Source organism: Bubalus bubalis, chromosome 3, assembly GCF_019923935.1.
Source record: "Bubalus bubalis isolate 160015118507 breed Murrah chromosome 3, NDDB_SH_1, whole genome shotgun sequence".
NCBI classification, from domain to species: domain Eukaryota; kingdom Metazoa; phylum Chordata; class Mammalia; order Artiodactyla; family Bovidae; genus Bubalus; species Bubalus bubalis.
The window spans coordinates 151920536-151943388 of NC_059159.1; the positions used below are offsets into that span (position 1 = coordinate 151920536).

Genomic DNA, 22853 nt, shown 5'->3' on the forward strand with positions numbered 1-22853 from the left:
TCATTTGTTGAGCACACCTACCATGTGCAAGGCACTCTGATAGATGCGGGGCATAAATCATAAATAAGATACAGCTTGGCCCCAGGGAGACATACACAAATGAGTAGAGCTCCAGTTCAATTCAGACTGTGAAAAATATTGTAAGTAGAAGATAGTTGGATGGCATCACTGACTTAATGCACATGAATCTGAGCAAACTCTGAGAGATAGTGAAGTACAGGGAAGCCTGGCGTGCTGCAGTCCGTGGGGTCACAAAGAGTCGGACACGACTTATTGAGTAAACAACAACAAGTACTTTTGTGTCATTTGGGTATAAACTGGAGACAGAATTGGTCTTTTGGGGAGGTTGGGCATGTTTGACTCAAAGATTTTGTTCACAGAGTTGAAAAGAGCATTTAAAGGTATTTAATTAAGGTAGCAAAAACCACGTATAGGAAGGCGTGGAGGGATGAGAACAGCATGTGCTGGAGGCGCTCAGGGTGTTTGTATGGCTGGACTGGACTGGAGGACCAGGAAAGCAGGCTTAGTTCAAACCAAAGAGCCATCTAATTATACTACAGAATTTGAACTCTCTGTCCTTTGAGTATTGATGAGCTCCCAAATGTTTTAAAGTAGAGGAAGGATGTGATCAGACGTATGTTTTAGGACCATTTCACAGGAAATACTTAGGTGATATTGTGGTGAAGGTATTGCATAAGTTCAGGGCTGAGATTACAGGGCCTGAATTAAGACATTGGTAGAGGCAAGGAGGAAGGAGGAGGGAACAGAGGAATTATTAGTTGGTAAGCAGTGTTACTGACAGTGCTTGGTGAACAGTTGGATGTCGGATGAGAGCAGGGAATATTTGGGATGGTGATTCTGAGGTTTCTCTCTGGGTGACACCTGGAGGTATTAGTGCTCAGAGGTCCAGGAAAGGGTGATGGCTGGGCCTTGATTTTTGGATAAGTTAAGTTAGAGGTGCCTGTGTTACATCTAGGTGAAGAAGTCTGCCTGCCAGTTAGAAATGAGTCTTCATCTTAGGGGAAGGGGAGAGGTGAAGGGAAGATTTGTTGAGTCTGCTTGCCATTGGATTTGAAGGTAGAGCAGTGGATAATGTTGCTCAGGGTGAGCTTGGGAGATGAAGAAAAAGAAACCTTGAGAAACACCAGCATTTAAGGAGCAGGCGGAGGATAAGCGACCTGTGGAAGTGAAGTCGCTCAATCGTGTCCGACTCTTCACCACCCCATGGACTACAGCCCACCAGGCCCTCCATCCATGGGATTTTCCAGGCAAGAGTACTGGAGTGGGGTGCCATTGCCTTCTCCGTTAACAGCGGCTAGGCATATTATATTTATTTGGAGCTGGTATACTTGGTTACAGCCTTAGTGCCCTCGGACGCGGCATGCTTGGCCAGCTCCCCAGGTAGCAGCAAGCGCACTGTGGAGGAGATTAAAAAGGTGTGGCTGGAAGGTCCTAGAACCCATGGCTAACAAGCTTGCTTTCTCTCTCCTTCAGGAGGAGGTTCAGTGTCCGACGTCCCTGTCTGTCGTGAAAGACAGAAGCTTGATTGAGAGTCCAGAGGAGGTGGAAGAAATCTTTGATACCCCAGTTGATCTGTCTTCGGATGAAGAATATTTTGTTGAAGAGAGCAGGTCTGCCAGGCTAAAAAAGTCAGGCAAGGAGCGCATTGATAACATCAAAAAGGCGTTTTCCAAAGAAAACATGCAGAAGACGCGGCAGAATTTTGACAAGAAAGTGAACAGAATTAGGACTAGAATAGTGACCCCAGAGAGGAGAGAGCGGCTGAGGCAGTCGGGGGAGAGACTGAAGCAGTCAGGGGAGAGGTTTAAGAAATCTATTTCCAATGCAGCTCCCTCAAGGGAAGCTTTTAAGATGCGTAGCCTTCGGAAAACCAAAGACCGAGCAGTGGCTGAGGGTCCAGAAGAGGTCAGGGAGATGGGGGTGGACATCATTGCCAGGGGCGAGGCTCTAGGCCCCATCAGTGAGCTCTACCCCGAGGTGCTCAGTGAAACAGACCCTGAGGAGGCCAGTGCCACGCATCCTCCCCAAGAAGGCGGGAAGGTCTCGACCCCCGAGCCTCTAAAAGTTACTTTTAAACCCCAGGTGAAAGTAGAGGATGATGAATCTCTTTTGCTAGATTTAAAGCAGTAATTATAAAGAGGAATTAAGTATATTATAAGCGTAAGTCTCCTTAATCATACAATCTTAGTTTAATTAGTATAGTCATTTACATGTACATGCCATATAAGAAAACATAAATGATATGCTTGTTTCATTTTTAGGTTTAAAATATTCAAGATAATAAGTTATTAATATACATTTCCTTGTAACTTCCTGGGTAATTTTTTTTTTTCCCTCCCCTGGAGAACTTTTTTTTTTCTCTCCTCCCCCAGGGCTTATTTGATTCTATCAGCTTTCTCTCTTAGGTCACTCTCATGGCAGCTGTGGATTTTTAAGTTCATTTCTCTTGCCCATCAAAAAAAATAAGTTTCCTAGTGAGGGCCAATTAGGTGTTTGTCTAGTCTACAACAAATGAAGGGCAAATTTGTGGCCATGATTTATTTGCAAGTCAACTCTTGATTTTGGTCTAGATTAATACAAGGGGAATAACTCATGTGTGGATTTTATCTGTTCAGATCAATAGATTTGTTAGTAAATTAGCAGTCACACCCCTTTTTGATGCCTTTGCATAAAAACATGGAAGTGCTGGACTCGAACACTCGGTTCTGGCATCGGAGCCTTGCTTGTAGCAAGCTACTCAGCAAGAGTTCTCCTAATCGTCTGGTTAGTGAAATGAAGAGAGTTCACCTGTCCTGCCCACCCCAGAGGACTGCTATGAAGATTAATGAAATGTTACACATTCTGGGGGGAGCAAGAACCATTTCCAGAGAAAAGAAACCCCACCGGTTCCTCAGAAACAGAATCAAAATACTTACATCTTCTGAAAAAGCCCTGAGCTTCAAGCAGTAAGGACCTAGGTGGGACAGACACTAAAGTTGGTTTTCCTTTTCACAGAATCAGGAATGAAAAATAAAGGTTTGGGTGACATCTTTTGCATCAGAGACTAAACCCAGATCTTGGGTTTGAGTTGGGTCTTAAAACATTTCCTAGGAAATTCTTCTCTGATTATCTTCTGCACAGATCTCTGGTGGACTAGGGCAGCGTGTTTGAGCATCATGAATTCTGCAACTGTGGCTGTACCTTCAAGAGGCCTCTCTAAAGCCAGACCTTGTGCAATGTTTGGAAAAGACCTCAAATGTTTCTGATTCTAAAACAGTGTTCAGGGAGTTCATCACAGCTGCTTTGGGAGGAAGCCAGATTCTACCTGTCAGCTGTAAATCTAACTGATCAGCTAAGTAGCTGATCCAGAAGTAGATATTATTGTTAAAGAGAAAAATGATCATACTGGTTCTTCAATAATGTATGTTTAAATCTTTTGATTTGAGAAAGGGAAGAAATGGAATTATGGGATTTGAAGAATTTGAAGAGTTTTGGACAACAGTTAGCTTTCAGATCAGTTTTAGATGCTCTGGTAGTAACTAAAAATTGTACACGCACACACACAAATCAGCTTTAAAATATTTAACTGAGTTATCCAGCTATTTGGGTTTGGGAGTTTGATTCAGTATCATTTCCTCTTCACTGTGTGTGAATACATAAAATAGTGAATTGTTCCTCTCATTATCTTTTTATAAAGTGTATACAGCTTTGAACAATACTTCAAAAGGAATAATTTTCAAAATGTTATGGTTTAGCAACAGCTTGGATGCCTAATCAAATATTTCCTTAAAGCCATAATAAATTTGAATTAAAAAAGGTACTAATACAAAGTTTGATGTCATTTTCCTGTTTGTAAATATTTTTGCTGATAATGAAAGCAAACAATATGGCATGAATTTGATATAGTAACCCTGCTTATGATAGATATGTTTCTAGGTTAAGCAGAATGTAAAGAAGTTACAGGCTGTTTTTTCTGGCACCATGCAGAGTAATGGAGAAGGAAGTGGCAACCCACTCCAGTATTTGTGCCTGGAAAATTCCATGGACAGAGAAGCCTGGTGGGCTGCAGTCCATGGGGTCGCAGAGAGTTGGCCATGACTGAGCACATCAGTACAGTATGTAGAGTAAATATCAATTGAACTAACTTTCTTTTTTTTTTTTTGCAGATACCACTGTCAAGTAATTTCTGTCAAGTCCTTTTGCTTACTGACTCACTATATAACCAGGCTTTACATGTTAATGGAATGTTGCCCACATAGGTCCGTCTGAATGTTGACGTAGAAGACATTGTAGCCTGGTCAGCTCTTCATCATGGTGGACTTTGAACAATTTCCATGTTCCCAGAGGTTCATTGTAACTTTTTACATTTATTTTAGGCTGTGCTAGGTCTTCCTTGATCTACCGGCTTTCTATAGTTGTGCCAAGTAGGGGCTACTACTCTCTAGCTGTGGTGTGGAGTCTTCTCATTGTGTGGCTTCTCCTGCTGCAGAGCACGGGCCTCAGGCACATGGGCTCAGTAGTTGTGGTGCACAGGCTTAGTCGCTCCATGGCATGTGCGATCTTCCCAGACCAGGAATCAAACCCGTGTCCCCTGCATCGGGAGGCAGATTCCTAACCACTGGACCACCAGGGAAGTCTGATTCATCGTACTTTACACTGCTTGTTTGGTACTAGGATTTTCCCCTCTGTGTTCCTTCTGTCTCTGAACTTCTCCTCCCATGTTTAGAGCATTCCTCAATTCCATATTCATCATTTTTTCTTTTACCCTGTTCTCTTGACACAAAGAATGTCTGTTTATTATATAGACTGCAAAATCAAATATCTTCATTTAATGCAAGGAATAATTATCAGCATTTTCTCTTCTTAAAGTTTCAGACAACACAGAACAGATTTTGTGCTTATTGTACTCTTCTGTGTTTTTGAAATTTTTGTTAGATTTTAAACTGTTTATTGTGATTGCAGCCATGAAATTAAAAGACGCTTACTCCTTGGAAGGAAAGTTATGACCAACCTAGACAGCATACTAAAAAGCAGAGACATTACTTTGCTAACAAAGGTCCATCTAATCAAGGCTATGGTTTTTCCATTGGTCATGTATGGATGTGAGAGTTGGACTGTAAGGAAAGCTGAGCGCTGAAGAATTGGTGCTTTTGAGCTGTGGTGTTGGAGAAGACTCTTGAGAGTCCCTTGGACTGCAAGGAGATCCAACCAGTCCATTCTAAAGGAGATCAGTCCTGGGTGTTCATTGGAAGGACTGATGTTGAAGCTGAAACTCCAATACTTTGGCCACTTGATGAGAATAGTGGACTCATTTGAAAAGACCCTGATGCTGGGAAAGATTGGGGGCAGGAGGAGAGGGGATGACAGAGGATGAGATGGTTGGATGGCATCACCGACTTGATGGACATGAGTTTGAGTGAACTCCGGGAGTTGGTGATGGACAGGGAGGCCTAGCGTGCTGCGGTTCATGGGGTTGCAAAGAGTCGGACACGACTGAGTGACTGAACTGAACTGAACTGATTGAAATAAAATCATTGGCAGGATGTATCCCCTTTTCTTTCTGTGGGGGAGAACAATGCATCATCCACAGATACTCGGGGCCTGGAGCCCTCTCTCAGGCTTTTCTACAGAACAGATGGAAGAGAGGAGGGGAGTGCAGCTCTGTCTCCTGCATGAGATGGATCCAGAGGCTTTTGTCTCAGGGTCTACATGGCCTGGGTCTAGCTTAGAGTTTAGTAGAAAAGGCCCAGTGAGAAAAAGCGGTAAGAGGAGCATGATAATTCAGCCTGCTGAGCATGTATGTGTGGTGTGTATAAGCTCCCTTGATCAAGTTTTCCATAAATTTAAAATACAAACTAAACTACAGTATTTTCATTTTGACTTTATTCTTTGCCTTCCATGTACATAAAAGGGTTTGGTTCAGAGCAGTCAAATTCATTGTGATTCAGCTGGAGAGCAGGCCATGTTATGTAAAATATTTCACAGAATCACTGTGAACTTTGTAATTCCCCTTGCATGAAATTACTGGGGTTGTTTTTCTTATGAGACATGTTTTCTACAGCTTTTATTGAACCCTACTAATGGCATCACTGACTTAATGGACGTGAGTTTGAGTGAATTCCGGGAGTTGGTGATGGACGGGGAGGCCTGGCGTGCTGTGATTCATGGGGTCGCAAAGAGTCGGACACGACTGAGCGACTGAACTGAACTGAAAAATATTTTAAGTTCCAATCCCCAGATAGTTTCTCTGCCCTATCTGAGTCAAGACCAGGGGAAATGACCACTGTGGTCTCATCTTGAGTTCTGTTGAAATTGGGGGCATGCTAGTTAATCTGGTCTGTAGTGAATGAAAAATGAAGAAGCCTGAGTGCTGAGTTTTGTGTGTCATTCTTGTGACCACTTCTGAGTGTTGTGATTTCTGAGGATTTACAGCTGTCCTTAGCAAGTCCGAGTCCTTCAGTGAATTTCACGGGTGGATAGGAGATGGAAGCTAGCTAGCTCTTTGGGCACATCTCTTAGGATGGCCGAGGATCCCCGAGAGGACAGAAGAGTGTCAGAATATCCTCAGGCTTTGAGTTTACTTTGGGCATCTTCTCTAAATTAACTGTGCTAGTCAAGGGCTCTCTCAGACTGCCCTGCCACTTGATGCCTTTGCTCATGCTGTTCATTTCCCTTTCGGCCTGGGAGATGAGTTTCAAGTTCAGTGATAATGTCCATCCATGTCCTACTTGTAGCTTTTCATGGTTACCTCCCATCCCTTAGGAAGGGCATGATTATTTACTCCATATATCCAATATACATAGTACCTTTGATCTGCCAGATTCTATGTGAGGCACAGAGGATTCAAAGGTGAATAGAATACAGTCCTTAACCCCTCTGCTCCCCCACCTCTCCCCTTTCTCAGCCCTATCTCAGCCTCACTGTTTCTACGAGACAGTTAAACAAAAATTTAGCAACGTGACTAGGGCTGTGTATAAAATGATGAAACTATAGAGTTGAAAGCTATCGATACAGAATTTTAATGATACGTCTGTCATACAACTTATTGTTGTATTTTAGTTCGTGTGACTGTCTCCCAGACCAGACTGGACTTCTCAGGGGCAGGAGCTCTATTCTCCTCTTCTTTGGGTCTGCAGCATATATCCTGTCTGGAGCCTCCCAAGTGCTAGCCATCATTGTTGTTCAGTTGCTAAGTTGTGTCCAATTCTTTGGGACTCCAAGGACTGCAGTACACCAGTCTCTCCTGTCTTTCACCATTTCCCTGAGTTTGGTCAGACTCATGTCCATTGCAGAGAAGGAAACGGCAACCCACTCCACTGTTCTTGCCTAGAGAATCCTATGGACAGGGGAGCCTGGTGGGCTGCCGTCTATGGGGTTGCACAGAGTCGGACACAGCTGAAGCGACAGCATGCATGCATGCATTGGAGAGGGAAATGGCAACCCACTCCAGTATTCTTGCCTGGAGAATCCCAGGGACGGAGGAGCCTGGTGAGCTGCTGTCCATGGGGTCGCACAGAGTTGGACACGACTGAAGCAACTTAGCAGTAGCAGCAGCATGTCCATTGAGTCAGTGATGCCATCCAACCATCTCATCCTCTGTCATCCCCTTCTCCTGCCTTCAGTGTTTCCCAGCATGAGGGTCTTTTCCAGTGAGGCAGCTCTTCACATCAGGTAGCCAAAGTGTTGGAGCTTCAGCTTTAGCCATCAGTCCTTCCAATGAATATTCAGGGTTGATTTCCTTTAGGATTGACTGGTTTGGTCTCCTTGCTGTCCAAGGGACTCTTTAAGAATCTTCTCCAACACCACAGTTTGAAAGCATCAGTTTTTAAGTGCTCAGCATTCTTTATGGTCCTACTTCTTCATCTGTACATGACTACTGGAAAAACCATAGCTTTGACTATATGAACTTTTGTTGGAAAAGTGATGTCTCTGCTTTTTCATACACTGTCTAGGTTTGTCATAGCTTTTTTCCCAAGGAACAGCATCTTTTTAATTTCATGGCTGCAGTCATTTGGTATCATAAATCCAGAGATGGACTCCCTGTACCTCAGGAGCTTTTTCTTGGTGAAGAAGATAGACATGGAATCCAGCATCATTGCCATGTGATTGGAGCCTCAGATTTAAGAAAGGATGATGGGAGCGTAGAGGAAGCTCACAAGCTGGGGAGGGCGTGTCAGGGAAAGCTGGAGAAAATGGTGCATCACTTGGCATTTGAAGACCAGTCGAGATTCAGCTAAATAACAGAATTCAAGGCAAGATGCTGCTAGAGAGGTGGTATGAAGGTGTTTTGGGTTTTACGTCAGAGGCCATAGAAAGCCAGTGAGATTTTAAGCCATGGTTGTGCCATGACTGATGCTTGTGGAAGGATATTCTGTTAACATACCAGGGGCAGGGAGACCAGTTACTGGGGCCCTTGCATTTTTTTCAGGTGAGAGAGTAGCACCTGCCCTCAAGCATTAACAGAGCTCTGAATGGGATACACTTAGATGTGGGTTGTGATGGGGAGCCAGGTTTTTGACTTGGGTGAGTGGTCCTGCCATTCCCTGAGGTGGGAAATACTGATTCCATCTGGGGAGCTCTGAGCTAGGCACTCCCCTGATGCCCCTGTTACTCTCCACTCTGACAGCCTTTGTTGCTCGTCCCTGGCATAGCCTGTGAAAGAGGAGCCGTGTATATAATCCAGAAGCTCCCACCCTGGAGGTCTGCCTGGCTTAGCCATTGTGTGTCTCACCCATGCTTGAAGAAGGCCTGATTTGGAATGATCCTTTCCTCATTCTTGGAACTGCTTGCCCTCTCCACCAGGACTGAAAAGTCTTTGGGGAGCAACATTGCCTTTCAGATCTAAGGCCATCGTGAGAGCTTCTCTGTCATCAACATCTTTGATCAGGGCCAGGGCCAGATTTTTGACTGCTCATTGTGTGGTCCAAAGAAAAGCTACCTTTGATCTTAAAATGGTTGTTTTTGGTTTGTTTCCCTTTTTTCTAATTTCAGTTGTTGTTTGGCACCCAAGAATTCTAGCTAAAGTTGTGCTTGGTATTGTTAAGTAAACGCTGCTAGGACCTGGTACCTTGGTCAAGGCCAGTTGCTCGAGTTTATGTAGCTACTCGGCTGCCATGGTTTGCAGTAAGAGCCTCAGCCTCACCCTGCGTGCTTTGGTTTCATATCTCATCCCTTGGTGTCTGACACATTTTATCTGAGTCATGGCATCACAAATGTATTAGGGGTTCAACATGGGCTTTGATGCAACCCATTTTTCTTCTCTTGCAAGGTTTTGACTGATGGAAAAGTTCATATAAGGATCACCAGTAAAATGGAGCAAGGTGTCACCCTTTTGCTGGGTGGGTGGATTCCAATACATCCCCTGAATGTAGAGCATCTGGTAAACTCTGTTGGAGAATGTGGCTTAGACCTGAGACAGGAGAGAGAGCCTTTTGTGTCCCCAAGGACCTGCATACTCTGTGTGGCAGTAAGGAGAGCAAGGTTTGTGGTGCAGAAGCAAGGTCTGTTTTATCAGCTAGCAGTGAAGTCCACAGGCCAGCCTCACATACTCAGCCAAGGCAAGCAGGGGATGGAGAGCCTTTTGGCCCCCACCCTGAGTCACTGGGCTCAGGTGGGCAGGTTGTTAGGAGATGGGAGGCAGAGAGACTTTTGGCCCAGAAAACCCACCACACCAGCACAAAGGGTTCACTTTGAAGCTGTAGCCTGGTTTGTGCTGTTGAGGCCCAATGTGCAGAGTTAAACCTAGCCCAGGGGAGGTAGCTACTGCTTCTGAAGTGCTGATGCTCAGTGAAGACCACATGGAGGCCAGGCAAGTAGGAGATTACAGATCCCAGCCCAGAGGAGAGGGCTAGAGAAACACACTTAGATGAAGCACAGGTAAATGAAATTGTGGGTTTTCATGAGAAAACTCTGGCAGTTTGACTTTGAAAGAAACAGTGGATAAAGATCATTCAAGAAAGAAAGAAGGGTGCAGAAGTTACCTAAAATGTAAGTTAAGCCAGTCTTCTAAACAGTTCTTGGTGTGTTCTCATTTCAAGAATAAGTTTCTCCTGATCACTCTATTATTAATATCTTTGTCAATTCAGTTCAGTTCGTTCACTCAGTTGTGTCTGACTCTTTGAGGCCCCATGGACTGCAGCACACCAGGCCTCCCTGTCCATCACCAACTCCTGGGGTTTACTCAAACTCATGTCCATTGAGTCGGTGATGCCATCCAACCATCTCATCCTCTGTCGTCCCCTTCTCCTCTCGCCTTCAATCTTTCCCAGTGTCAGTGTTTTTTCCAATGAGTCAGTTCTTCACATCAGGTGGCCAAAGTATTGGAGCTTCAGCTTGAGCACCAGTCCTTCCAATGAATATTCAGGACTGATTTCCTTTAGGATGGACTGGTTTGATCTCCTTGCAGCCCAAGGGACTCTCAAGAGTCTTCTCCAACACCACAGTTCAAAAGCATCAATTCTTTGGTGCTCAGCTTTCTTTATAGTCCATCTCTCATCCATACATGACTAGTGGAAAAACCAAAGCTTTGACTAGACGGACCTTTGTTGGCAGAGTTATGTCTGTGCTTTTTAAATATGCTGTCTAGGTTGGTCATAACTTTTCTCCCAAGGAGCAAGTGTCTTTTAATTTCATGGCTGCAGTCACCATCTGAAGTGATTTTGGAGCCCCCCAAAATAAAGTCCCTTACTGTTTCCCCATCTATTTTCCATGAAGAGATGGGACTGGATGCCATGATCTTAGTTTTCTGAATGTTGAGTTTTAAGCCAACTTTTTCACTCTCCTCTTTCACTTTCATCAAAAGGATCTTTGGTTCTTCTTCACTTTCTGCCATAAGGGTGGTGTCATCTGCATATCTGAGGTTATTGATATTTCTCCTGGCAATCTTGATTCCAGCTTATGCTTCCTCCAGCCCAGCATTTCTCATGATGTCCTCTGCATATAAGTTTTTGTAGGGGCAAGAATTCTCTTTTCAAACAGTGGTTTCCAAACCTCCCTGATACAATTCACTTTAAGAGAAACACTAAATACTGTTCTTAGCTTAAGTTTAGAACTATAATGAGCACTGCAGTCTGGAGGGTTTGGTTCAGTTTCTTGCAGTTAGTCTATTAAGCTTATTACTTAATGGCTAAAGTTTGCCTACAACAGAATATTGTAAAGCAGCCAGGTTATCCTTAAAATCTCATGCTGCTGCTAAGTCACTTCAGTCGTGTCCGACTCTGTGCAACCCCATAGACGGCAGCCCATCAGGCTCCCCTGTCCCTGGGATTCTCCAGGCAAGAACACTGGAGTGGGTTGCCATTTCCTTCTCCAATGCATCAAAGTGAAAAGTGAAAGGGAAATCGCTCAGTCGTGTCCGACTCTTAGCGACCCCATGGACTGCAGCCTACCAGGCTCCTCCGTCCATAGGATTTGCCAGGCAAAAGTACTGGAGTGGGGTGCCATTGTCTTCTCCATGGGCTAATATAAATTATCAAGGTCTCATTACATCTTTTATCTGAATAAACTTTAAATTCTCAAACTGGTTATGTAGGTATGTTTCAGGGTAAAATAAAATCTATTGAAATGAGTCTTTCACTTTAATTATATTAGTACCTTTCAGTTATATTAGTACATTTATTTGGAAAGTTCCTGTAAGGAGAAGAAATAAATTAGCAGAATTAGGCATGGAATGTGCTTGGCTGTAGTTCAAAGCAGTGGAGGAGATTTCAGAGGGAAACATTCATACGCTTGTCAGTTGTTAAGAAATAGAACTAAATTTTCTTCAAGAAGAGAGAAAACATTCAATGAGCCCATAGGTTGTAGATGCACAGGGAGACTGCACCCAAATAGTCTCTGCCTGAAGCTCATACATCTTTCTCACGTAAAAAAATCAGCAACATTACTGGCAGACCTGTGTTAGAGAGTTAAATCACTTAAGATTCACAAGTTACTCTCCTGTATTCTTAAATAATCATCTTCCAGTGATAATCTGCTTAAATCTGTCTTTTATCTTTCCTTTCCAGAGTAACAGCATCTGTGAGGGAAAAGGAGCTGTAAAAAGAGTAATTGGTTAGATACCAAAGGAGGCTGAATTTACTTCTATGGTTTGATAGGGGCCCCATATGCTTATGGTGGGTTATTTTTCTTGACTCAAAATTTTGTGCAGAAGAGGCAATGATCATTGCATCCCCCCTCCCACCCCAGGGGCATATGATATAGGAATGGGGAGAATGGATGTGGATATCATGAAATTAGTCATGTGTCTTCTGGGCAAAAAACAACTCTCAGCTGTAAATTAAAGATCAAAGCCAGGAACACCTTGAAATAGTGCACGTTGAGGAATAAGGGTAACTGGGTGGTCTCCATTGTCATTTGAGGACAAAGCAAAATAAATGCATTTGGAATGCAGGGGATTTCCACAAGGAAAGGCTCCTACTATGCAGAAACATGTTCAGTAGGTTTAAGAATTGAACAGTCAGTCTTCTGTTTGGAGGCAGGGTAGTAAATGAAGTGCCTAGAGATGAATGCATGCATCATACTTATGTTATCCCATAGTTTTTAACAGTGTGCAGCCATGATTGTCATATTCATGTTCTTCTTTTTGTAAAGCCTCTTAAAATATTGTGCGTGCATTCTTACTGGGATTTTATGAGTTTTAAGGGCAAAAGACTGTATTTCTCAACAATAAGATGTCTTATATTGCACCTCCTATAATTCAGTGCCTTCTTTGTATCAGGTGTTTAGTAAGTAATTATTGAATGAAAACAAGTGAATCTTTTAAGTATGACATCTTTTCTGAATATTTTTGAACTAAGGTCGTTAGTCTTTATTGAACAGCTCTTAAAAGCTCGGTACCTTTTCCCTGGGGAAAAAAGCAGTGAACAAGACAAAAAGGTGCTGCTTTCAAAGAGAGCTAAACTAACATTCCAGAGAGAGACTAACAGTAAGTACATATAATATGTTCAGTTCAGTTCAGTCGCTCAGTTGTGTCTGACTCTTCGCGACCCCATGAACCGCAGTAAGCCAGGCCTCCCTGTCCATCACCAACTCCCGGAGTTCACTCAGACTCATGTCCATCGAATTGGTGATGCCATCCAGCCATCTCATTCTCTGTCGTCCCCTTCTCCTCCTGCCCCCAATCCCTCCCAGCATCAGAGTCTTTTCCAATGAGTCAACTCTTCTCATGAGGTGGCCAAAGTATTGGAGTTTCAGCTTTAGCATCAGTCCTTCCAATGAACACCCAGGACTGATCTCCTTTAGAATGGACTGGTTGGATCTCCTTGCAGTCAGAGGGACTCTCAAGAGTCTTCTCCAACACCACAGTTCAAAAGCATCAATTCTTTGGCGCTCAGCTTTCTTCACAGTCCAACTCTCACATCCATACATGACCACTGGAAAAACCATAGCCTTGACTAGACGGACCTTTGTTGGCAAAATAATGTCTCTGCTTTTGAATATGCTATCTAGGTTGGTCATAACTTTCCTTTCAAGGAGTAAGCGTCTTTTAATTTCATGGCTGCAATCACCATCTGCAGTGATTTTGGAGCCCCCCAAAATTAAGTCTGACACTGTTTTTCTACTGTTTCCCCATCTATTTGCCATGAAGTGATGGGACCAGATGCCACGATCTTCGTTTTCTGAATGTTGAGCTTTAAGCCAACTTTTTCACTCTCCTCTTTCACTTTCATCAAGAGGCTGTTTAGTTCCTCTTCACTTTCTGCCATAAGGGTGGTGTCATCTGCATATCTGAGGTTATTGATATTTCTGCCGGCAATCTTGATTCCAGCTTGTGCTTCTTCCAGCCCAGCGTTTCTCATGATGTACTCTGCATATAAGTTAAATAAGCAGGGTGAGAATATACAGCCTTGATGTGCTCCTTTTCCTATTTGGAACCAGTCTGTTGTTTCATGTTAGGCAGGGAAAAAGTGTTACGGAAAAAATTGGTCAGGGTAAGAGGGTGGGGTGGTGCCAGGTGGGTGCTGGGTCAAAGGGTGGCCAGGAAGGCCTCTCTGAGAAGGTGGCCACAGTCAGGGTCCTGAGTCTAATGCAAGAATTTCTGGGAAAAGAGTCTCAGGTGTGTTCAGGGGACAGTGTGGCTAAAGTGGATAAGGATGGAAGAGTGTTTATAGGCCGTGGTAAGGAGTTGGATTTTTACTTTGAACAAGGGGGCGCATGTTAGAACTTGTTGAGCATGTGACATGATGTAATTTATTGATCTGTTTATACTCGTTGAAAAATCAAACCACTGTGGTCATAGAAAAATCTCACTAAAGTTCCTTAGTTCAGACTGCAAAGGAAAGTCATTCTTCCAACACTTTCAGTTCCATGGTCTCTCCTTAATAGGCCTTGGTTGCATCCCAGGAAACCTGTTGTAGCTCAAGGCTGACATCTAGTGGACATTTTCACAAGTGTTTATAAACCTGCAAGTTGAAACATACCTACCCACTTTTGATTAGAGATAGAGGGCAAGCTTTAACATAAAAATCACAAATAGGATGATAAACAATCATAAAATTTTAGAGGAGATTGTAATAGATTTGCTTCATTTTCATGTGCTTATATTCTGGTAAGCTTGCATTCCTCTAGCAAGTATTTGTTAAAACTGGTAGGTTTACCTGCCAGAAGATAGTGGCAGCAAAGTCATGGGCTGGTAAAGGGAGAATAAATGAGGATCGGGTGGGATCACTAGGAGAAAGTGCTCTGGTTCTAGGAGTGGCCTTCAAAAGGTAGCCTGTGGTTTGTGTGTGGTATCTAAGGGTGTGTGTGTTCCAAACCTGACCTGGAGTCAAGTTAACCCTGATTTACAAAAGGGGTCTGAGCTCATGAGCAGGCATGATAGGAGGAAGTTTTGGGCATTGGGCAAACTACTCAAAGTCAGGTGCAGTTAGGTGTTTCCCAAAGCTTAAGTGGGGTGTTCAGTGCAGCAGTCAAGAGCTTTAGCTTTGTAATTGGACATCTGGCTTCATGTCCTACTCTGCCATTTACATCCTGACTGTGAGAACTTGGGTGTGCTGCATTCTCTGTATCTGACTTTCTAAATTGTCCCACTTTGTAAAAGTGTTTTATTAAGTGAGGTAATTTATGCCGAGCACTTAACATTGACATTAAGTAAGCAGTCAGTAACAGCTAGGTGTTCTTTTTCAGAGGAACCACAAGTAGCCATTAGAGGTAAAGAAGTAGGCTACTGTAATGATAGTATCTGCATTAACAAACTTTTACTTTTTTGCCCTCAGCACTTAAGATTAGCAGAATTTAGGTTTTAACTTTATCTATATGATGCCTTTTATCTGCATTGATTGGGGATAGTTGAATATGCTGCCTGCCTAAGGTATACCATTTGTATTACATAAAGATTATAATTGTTCAGTGGCTTTCATTACTTTTAAGGAAAAAGACCCACTTGGCTTTGTAGGACCTGGCTCCTGCCTGCCACTTCGGGTCATCTTTTACTGCTCTTCCCCCTCAGTTTCTGATTCTAGACATGCTGAGATATGCTGCTCTTCTTTCGGGTCCTCCAGCATCTTGTTCCACCTATCTCAGGACCTTTGCATAGGCAGTTTCCATACTGGTCCTCATCTCTCCCACCCAATCCATACCAACAACCAAGCACAAGCCTGGTAATGCCCATTCATCTTTCAGATTCTGATTCAAATGACACTTCTTCAGGGAAGCTTTCCCTGCCTCCACTCCACTCCCAGGCTGGGCAAGCCTCCCTTGTTATAAGATCTCATAGCATTCTGTGCTTTTAGCTTTTCTTTAGAACACTTAAAGTTTTAAAGTAGATCAGATCAGATCAGATCAGTTGCTCAGTCGTGTCCGACTTTTGCGACCCCATAAATTGCAGCACGCCAGGCCTCCCTGTCCATCACCGACTCCTGGAGTTCACTCATACTCATGTCCATTGAGTCAGTGATGCCATCCAGCCATCTCATCCTCTGTCGTCCCCTTCTCCTCTTGCCCCCAATCCCTCCCAGCATCAGAGTCTTTTCCAATGAGTCAACTCTTCGCATATATGCATATTAAAAAGCAGAGGCATTCCTTTGCCAACAAAGGTCCATCTAGTCAAAGCGATGGTTTTTCCAGTAGTCATGTATGGATGTTAGAGTTGATGATAAAGAAAGCTGAGTGCCGAAGAATTGATGTTTTTGAACTGCAGTGTTGGAGAAGACTCTTGAGAGTCCCTTGGACTGCAAGGAGATCCAACCAGTCCATCCTAAAGGAAATCAGTCCTGAATATTCATTGGAAGGACTGATGCTGAAGTTGAAACGCCAATACTTTGGCCACCTGACTCACCTGAAAAGATGCTGATGCTGAGGAAGATTGAAGGCGGGAGCAGAAGGGGATGATGGTTAGATGGCGAGAAGGGGATGACTGATGGTTGGATAGCATCTCTGATTCAATGGACATGAGTTTGAGCAAGCCCTAGGAGTTGGCGATGGACAGGGAAGCCTGGCGTGCTACAGTCCATGGGGTCACAAAGTCAGACACGACTGAGTGACCGAACTGAACTGATGTTTGATTATTTACTTCCCAACTAGATTGTAAGCATCTTGAAAGCTGGAGTGGTGTCTCTTTGACCCATCACTTTGTCCTTGCCATAGGGCCTGATGTGTTCAGACTCTCAGGTACTTTTTTGGATACTAAAGAGTCGTGTGAGGGAGGTGGGATCTGATTTGAAAATTAAAATGCAGAAATAGGTAAAACACTTGGTGACTAGAGAGTGTGAGACATGTAGTGAGTCCTGTGGTGTGGTGCCTTGGTTCTCTCTTTAGAATTAGGCACCTGCTCCGCCAGAGCCTGGGAGTTTTAATGGCTGATGGCAGTCAGCCTAGTCCCTCCACAGGAATTACCCTCAGCAAAGAGAGCCACCTCACCTAAGCTCACACCCTCTCTTGAGAGCAGTCCGCCATATCCAGCGACAGATTAACTGGGAGGTATGGGGCTCCCCCTTGCCTGAGTGTGGGACAGTTTTGAAGGGCCGTTTCAGGTCGAGGGCTCATCAGGCCACCGTGAACTAATTCCCTCACCCCATCCTTCCTCACTCAGCCCTCACGGTGCTGTTTCTGCAGGTACCTACGTACCCCCAGATCACCTGCACAGAAGTCTCAGAGTCTGTTTCCTAGGGAACCCGACTCACAACTGGGTGGGGAGGAGAGGGAGGAATCTAAGGTATCGCCTGGATACCTGGCTTGAGGCAGCACGTGATGCCATCCAGTGACAGAAGAACACGAGAAAAGATGGATAGAAGTCGAAGCAGGCTTTCTGGAAAAGATAAATTTTGGAGTTGGTAAGTCTGAAGTTCCCTTGGGATAGCCAAGAGTGTGAAGCCCAGAAGAAAGGTCTGGACTGGAGGTAAGGACTTGGGGGTCATCAGCACAACAAAACAGCAATGTGGAAGAGCTCACCCATGAAAAGTTGTGGAAAGTGAAAGATACAGAGGACTAGAGTGAGCTGGGAACCAGCAGAGGCTAAGGAAGACAAACCGTTCCTGGCAGTTCAAGAGGGATCTGAGAGGTGGGAAAACCTGTCGGGTGTGAGCCCTATGGATAGCAGAGGGCGCAGCGGAGGGGTTTACAGTGAACAGAGGCCAGTGTACCAGGTGCTGTAGAGATCACAGCCCGGAAACGGCCATTGGATTTAATGACACCGCCACTGAAGACCCTGCTGGGGACGGTTTTAGTGGAGTGGGTAGAAGAAACCAGATTCCTGTGAAGTAGGTGGTGTTGGAGGGACGAAGAAGAGATGAATATGGTGACTTTGGTTTTCAATAGACAAGAGGGACAAAGGAGAGGTGGATATAGTAGTGAGGAGCTAAGACGACAGGATATTTATGTATAAATGGTGGGTAGACGGGCTGAAGAAGAAGGTCCAGTTAGAAAAGTATAACGTGAAGGCTACGTGAGTGACAACCGGTAGAAGCTCTTGAGAAGGTGAAAGACGATTGAGTGCACAAGAGGAATCTTGGGAGGGGTGGAAGCAGACTACTGTTGACGCCGGAAGGAAAATGAGCGGAAATGGAGGCAGTAACAAGAGCTTCAACTTGTTTATGTTCTTTAAGCATCAGGAACTTTCAGTACTTTTTTTAGCCCTCACAAATCTCTGAGTAGACTACCACCCCACCTGTGCTGGGCAGGTGACGCGAGGAGGGCGGGGCCTCGGTTCTGATTGGTTCCCTGCCCTCGGGGCCCCGCCCAGTCTCCAGGAAGGCAGGTGAAAGCAAGCTCTGTAGGGCGGGTTTTACCCTCCAGGGCTGAACTGTCCCAGAAGCCACCTCTAACCTTCTCAAAGGAGCCTACGGGAGCCGGAAAGATGGACATGAAAAAGCACCGCCTGGGTAAAGCGTGTGCGCTGCAGGTGGGACGGCGAGGGCTGCTGGGCCCGCCGCGTTTCTCTCCTGTGAGTTGGAATCCCGGCTCTGTCCCTGACTCCTGCCGCACGTGACTCCGCAGTTTGTTTTCCCAGTATTGCGGTATTAAAATAAGTTAGTAGCAGTCTATCTCCCAAAGGGAATTTGTTAATTGAAATGTAGTTATGTAATATGGTGGAATATTTTACAGCTCCACTTAGGCAAGCCAGAACTCTACAGTATGTGTGTGTTTTGGATCCTTTGCAGTTGAAGGACTAGTATTCTCTCCTTGTAATTAGGTCTGGTGACCAACCTGTTAATTCAAAGCTTTGCGGGTGGGACAAGTGCCGTTGTTTCCTCTGGGTCAAATCAGATTATGAACAAGTTACAATGAGAGGGGCAATAATGAGTGAGTTTTCTCTGTCCCAAGTGGTAGGGGCGTGGTGGTCACTTGGCAAAGGACTCTCCTTAAGGGCCTTGCTCAGAGGTGAGGAGACTTCAGCAGACGACATAAAGGCCGCAGCGTTAGATGCGGAAGCTGGGAGCGGTGGGTAGTCAGGGGTTTGCTGGAGGAAAAGTGTGCCAGGAGGGACCTCTGAAAGGTTGCAAGGAAAAGAACCAGCCACCTGTGGAACACAGCACTGTTCTCCAGATTTCCCGGGTGCGGTGGGAGTCAGACAGCAGTTCACTGGGAATCCCAATCTGTAAGCTCTTTGGGTGGTCTTGTGGAGATTCCCTTAAGCTGAAAGTCAGAGATGTAGGCATCTGCTTAGAGGATCAGCAGGGCTCTCTAAAGAAATCATCCATCCAGCCCCCTTCCAAACTTTACTCTTACCCTTTTGTATCTTCTTTATGGGCACAATGATATATTTTCAAGACTTTTCCAAGTTCTTTGCAAATCCGCCAGGATGGTCTTGTTTCATGACTAATTCATGCTTCCAAATATTTCAATATATTGATTGACACCTTCAAAACAAGAAGAATTTTGTCTGCAACGTTATCAAAATCGACCTGCAAGAAGCAAGCAAAACGTTTGGGGAGTAAAAGAGCTTGCTCAACTCTATCTCGGGAACCAAGGCCACCCTTAGATGCAGACTTGTCCAAATCCTAGTTCCGCAGAGCAAACAGAGCTCTCTGATGCCATCTCTCCCTCTGGGTGCCCTTGTGTTGAGAGGGTTGGAATCAAAGGGATGCCAGGAGAGAGGAGACTGTTCTTTCCCACTTACTATCTCAGGCGTATCCTATAACTTCTCTAGCTGCTCTCGGGTAACAAGTCCTCGGGATACCTTCAGACTCAAGGGTAATCTTTTTCCAGTAATTAAAATTCCAGTCCAGTGTCATAATGATCTAACAACTTTCTCGTATCCATTTGAAAGCTTCTCTCCATTTTCCTTTCAGGCCTGGATTAAAAAATATATATACACACACACATATATGATATATCATACATATAAATATATATCATATAATTATATATTATATTTATTTATACATAAATATGAATATATTTTATATTAATATATAGATATAATTTATAAATATATTAATACATACATATAAATATATTTATAGATAATATATTTATAGTATAAATATAATACAATGATTTATATTTATATATATTAGATATATTTATATAATGTATAATATATATTTATAATTTATAATATAATTTATATAAATATAAATTATAAATATAAATTTATATTTATATAAATATATATATTTATATAATATGTAAAAATTATATATATATATATATGTGTGTGTATCTCTCTCTCTCTCAGACCACATAGAAGGGTTTATTTAAAAATCACTGCCATACTGCCCATCCTCAGTCTCACTGCCCAGAGGGTGCCATTGTACACTGTTGCTTATTTTTATGTTTGGTAAATTTTTGTTGTTGACAAATTTACTTCTACCTTGGCTTCTCAGTTGGTGCTCAAGTTCTCCTGCTTAGAATGTTAATGGTTTGGAAACACTAACAGACCAGCTGGCACTTTACCTCCCTCGTCAGTAGAGGGACCTTGCCCCCGCTGATGATCCTGAGACGGGGTAAATTGAAGATGTGTGTGAAGGACCAGAAGGCCAGGCTTGCTGACTGTTAAAAGGAAAAAAAGACCATTCATTTAAAAGCTTTTTTCCCTGGTGGTCAGTGGCTAAGAGTCCACGCTCCCAGCGCAGGAGGCCTGGGTTTGATCCCTGGTCAGAGAACTAGACCCCACATGTTGCAACGGAGGGTTCGCATGCAGCAACTAAAGATCCCATGTGCCATACCTGCAATAAAGATCAAATATTCTGTGTGCCGCAACCAAGACCCAGCGTGGCCACGTAAATGTTCTAAAAAAAAGTTTTTTAAAAATAGGAGTGATGGTTTGTCACAAGTTATACTGGCTTTTCTCTAGTAACTTTTGAGATTCAAAGGCCTTGAAAGCCCAGCTGGGGTAGTATTTGCGTGGATTGAGTGCAGCTTTGATTGTACCTGATGTGTTTGTTAAACTTTGCGGGTCTGTCTCTGGGGAGCAGTACTACTCCTGTGCTTTTTGTATGCTAAGAATTGCCTCAGTTCTGCTGGTGCTGCCAGCCCCTTGTCCTGGGACCCCTGACAGCTCACCCTCCTCGCTCTCTTAGCCATGCTGTCTGAGACAGCTCCTCTGTAAGTCCAGTAGCACAGGGACATAAACTGTGATATTTGGCGTCTTTCCTGGAGCCCATGGGGAACTTGTAAGTGTATTTTGTCCAGCACCATATAGGTTATTATCTTTTTCTTCTTCTTTTTCTTCTCTTTATATATTTATTTATTATCTCTTCTTTATCTTCTCTACTTAAGTACCTCCTAACTGGTCTGCTTGCTCTTCTTCTAGAAAGGTCACCATATGGAGACCAGAGTGTACTGGTTACCAATTTATGACCTCTCAGCTTCAAATCTATTGTAAGTTGCCTGCTTTGCTGGGTCCTGTATTTTTCCTTTGCCAGCTGGCACAATGCTAAACTTTGCCAGTAGAGGGCACTAGAAAGCCACTGGGGGAGGAGAGTGTTTTCTTACCTCTTAGGGATGTCCGGCATTCTGCAGGTTCCTGCTGTGTGCACGGCTTCTTGAGCCCTGGATCCTGAGCCCGGCCCCTGTAGTGTAATGTCACCAAGGGCACCTGGCAGCCAGAAACTCCTCCCTTTGAGTGGTGCCCTCTGTGGGTGATTTCATAGTTCAAAGAATTCCTGCCCTTTGTGGCTTCCCCTGGCACCCTAGAGAGGGAAGTCAGCTGTTTGCAGTCCTGTAGCTTCTCTATCCGGAGAAGGCAATGGCAACCCACTCCAGTACTCTTGCCTGGAAAATCCCATGGATGGAGGAGCCTGGTGGGCTGCAGTCCATGGGGGTCGCTAGGAGTCTGACACGACTGAGCGACTTCACTTTCACTTTTCACTTTCATGCATTGGAGAAGGAAATGGCAACCCACTCCAGTGTTCTTGCCTGGAGAATCTCAGGGACAGGGGAGCCTGGTGGGCTGCCGTCTATGGGGTTGCACTGAGTCGGACATGACTGAAGCGACTTAGCAGCAGCAGCAGCAGCAGCGTCTCTATCATCCAGGGAGCCACAGAAGTTCCTTATCCAGCAAGGTCTTTAAGTATGTTTGTGCAATTAAAAAAAATAATACCTATCTCCTTTCTTACAGATTGTAAGCTCTCTGAGGAAAAGGACTTTTGGCTCCTTGTAAAGCCACATATCTGGCACATGTGGTAGAGTGTCTCTTATGAAGCAGGCATGTCACCTTGTTTCCCTTGTCTTTTTTGAAGTATTTGTTGTTTAGTCACTAAGTCGTATCCGACTCTTTGTGACCCATGGACTGTAGCACACCAGGCTCCTCTGTCCTCCACCATCTCCCAGAGTTTGCTCAAAATTCATGTCCATTGAGTTGGTGAGGCTGTCTAACCATCTCATCCTCTGCCGCCCCCTTCTCCTTTTGCCTTCAGTCTTTTCCAGCATCAGGGTCTTTCCTTAGTAGGTTCTTTGCATCAGGTGGCCAGAGTATTGGAGCTTCAGCTTCAACATCAGTCTTTTCAATGAATAATCAGGGTTGATTTCCTTTAGGATTGACTGGTTTGATCTCCTTGCTGTCCAATGGACTCTCAAGAGTCTTCTCCAACACCACAATTTAAAAGCATCAATTCTTTGGTGCTCAGCCTTCTCAATGGTCTGATTCTCACATCCTTATATGACTGCTGGGAAAACCATCGCTTTGACTATAGTTGATTTACAATGTTGTGTTAGTTTCCAGTGTATAGCACATCGATGATTCAGCTATACGTATATACATATATTCTTTAAAAAATTATTTTCCAGAAACCGAGCTAAAGGAAACTATATTCAGTATCTTGGTGTGGGTTTCCCTGGTGGTTCAGTGGTAAAGAATCTGCCTGCTAATGCACGCGACATGGACTCAATCCTTGATCTGGGAGGATCCCACATGAAATGGAGCAACTAACCTTGTGTGTGTGTGTTGGTCCCTTAGTCATGTCCGACCCTTTATG

The 22853-nt window shown here is 44.1% G+C and overlaps 1 protein-coding gene across 2 annotated transcripts in view; it reads left to right on the plus strand.

Annotated features, from left to right (window-relative positions):
* Nucleotides 1–22853, plus strand: part of CAVIN4 (caveolae associated protein 4) — a 39820-nt gene that overhangs the window by 8402 nt on the left and 8565 nt on the right. Inside the window, exon 2 of one of the 2 annotated variants that reach the window (XM_006064061.4) lies at nt 1495–4986. In XM_006064061.4, the coding sequence (XP_006064123.4) occupies nt 1495–2151 (657 nt within the window). In that variant the 3' untranslated portion in view covers nt 2152–4986. Of the gene's footprint in view, nt 1–1494; nt 4987–22853 lie in introns of those variants that run through there. The other variant, XR_006550102.2, reaches the window with a different exon arrangement.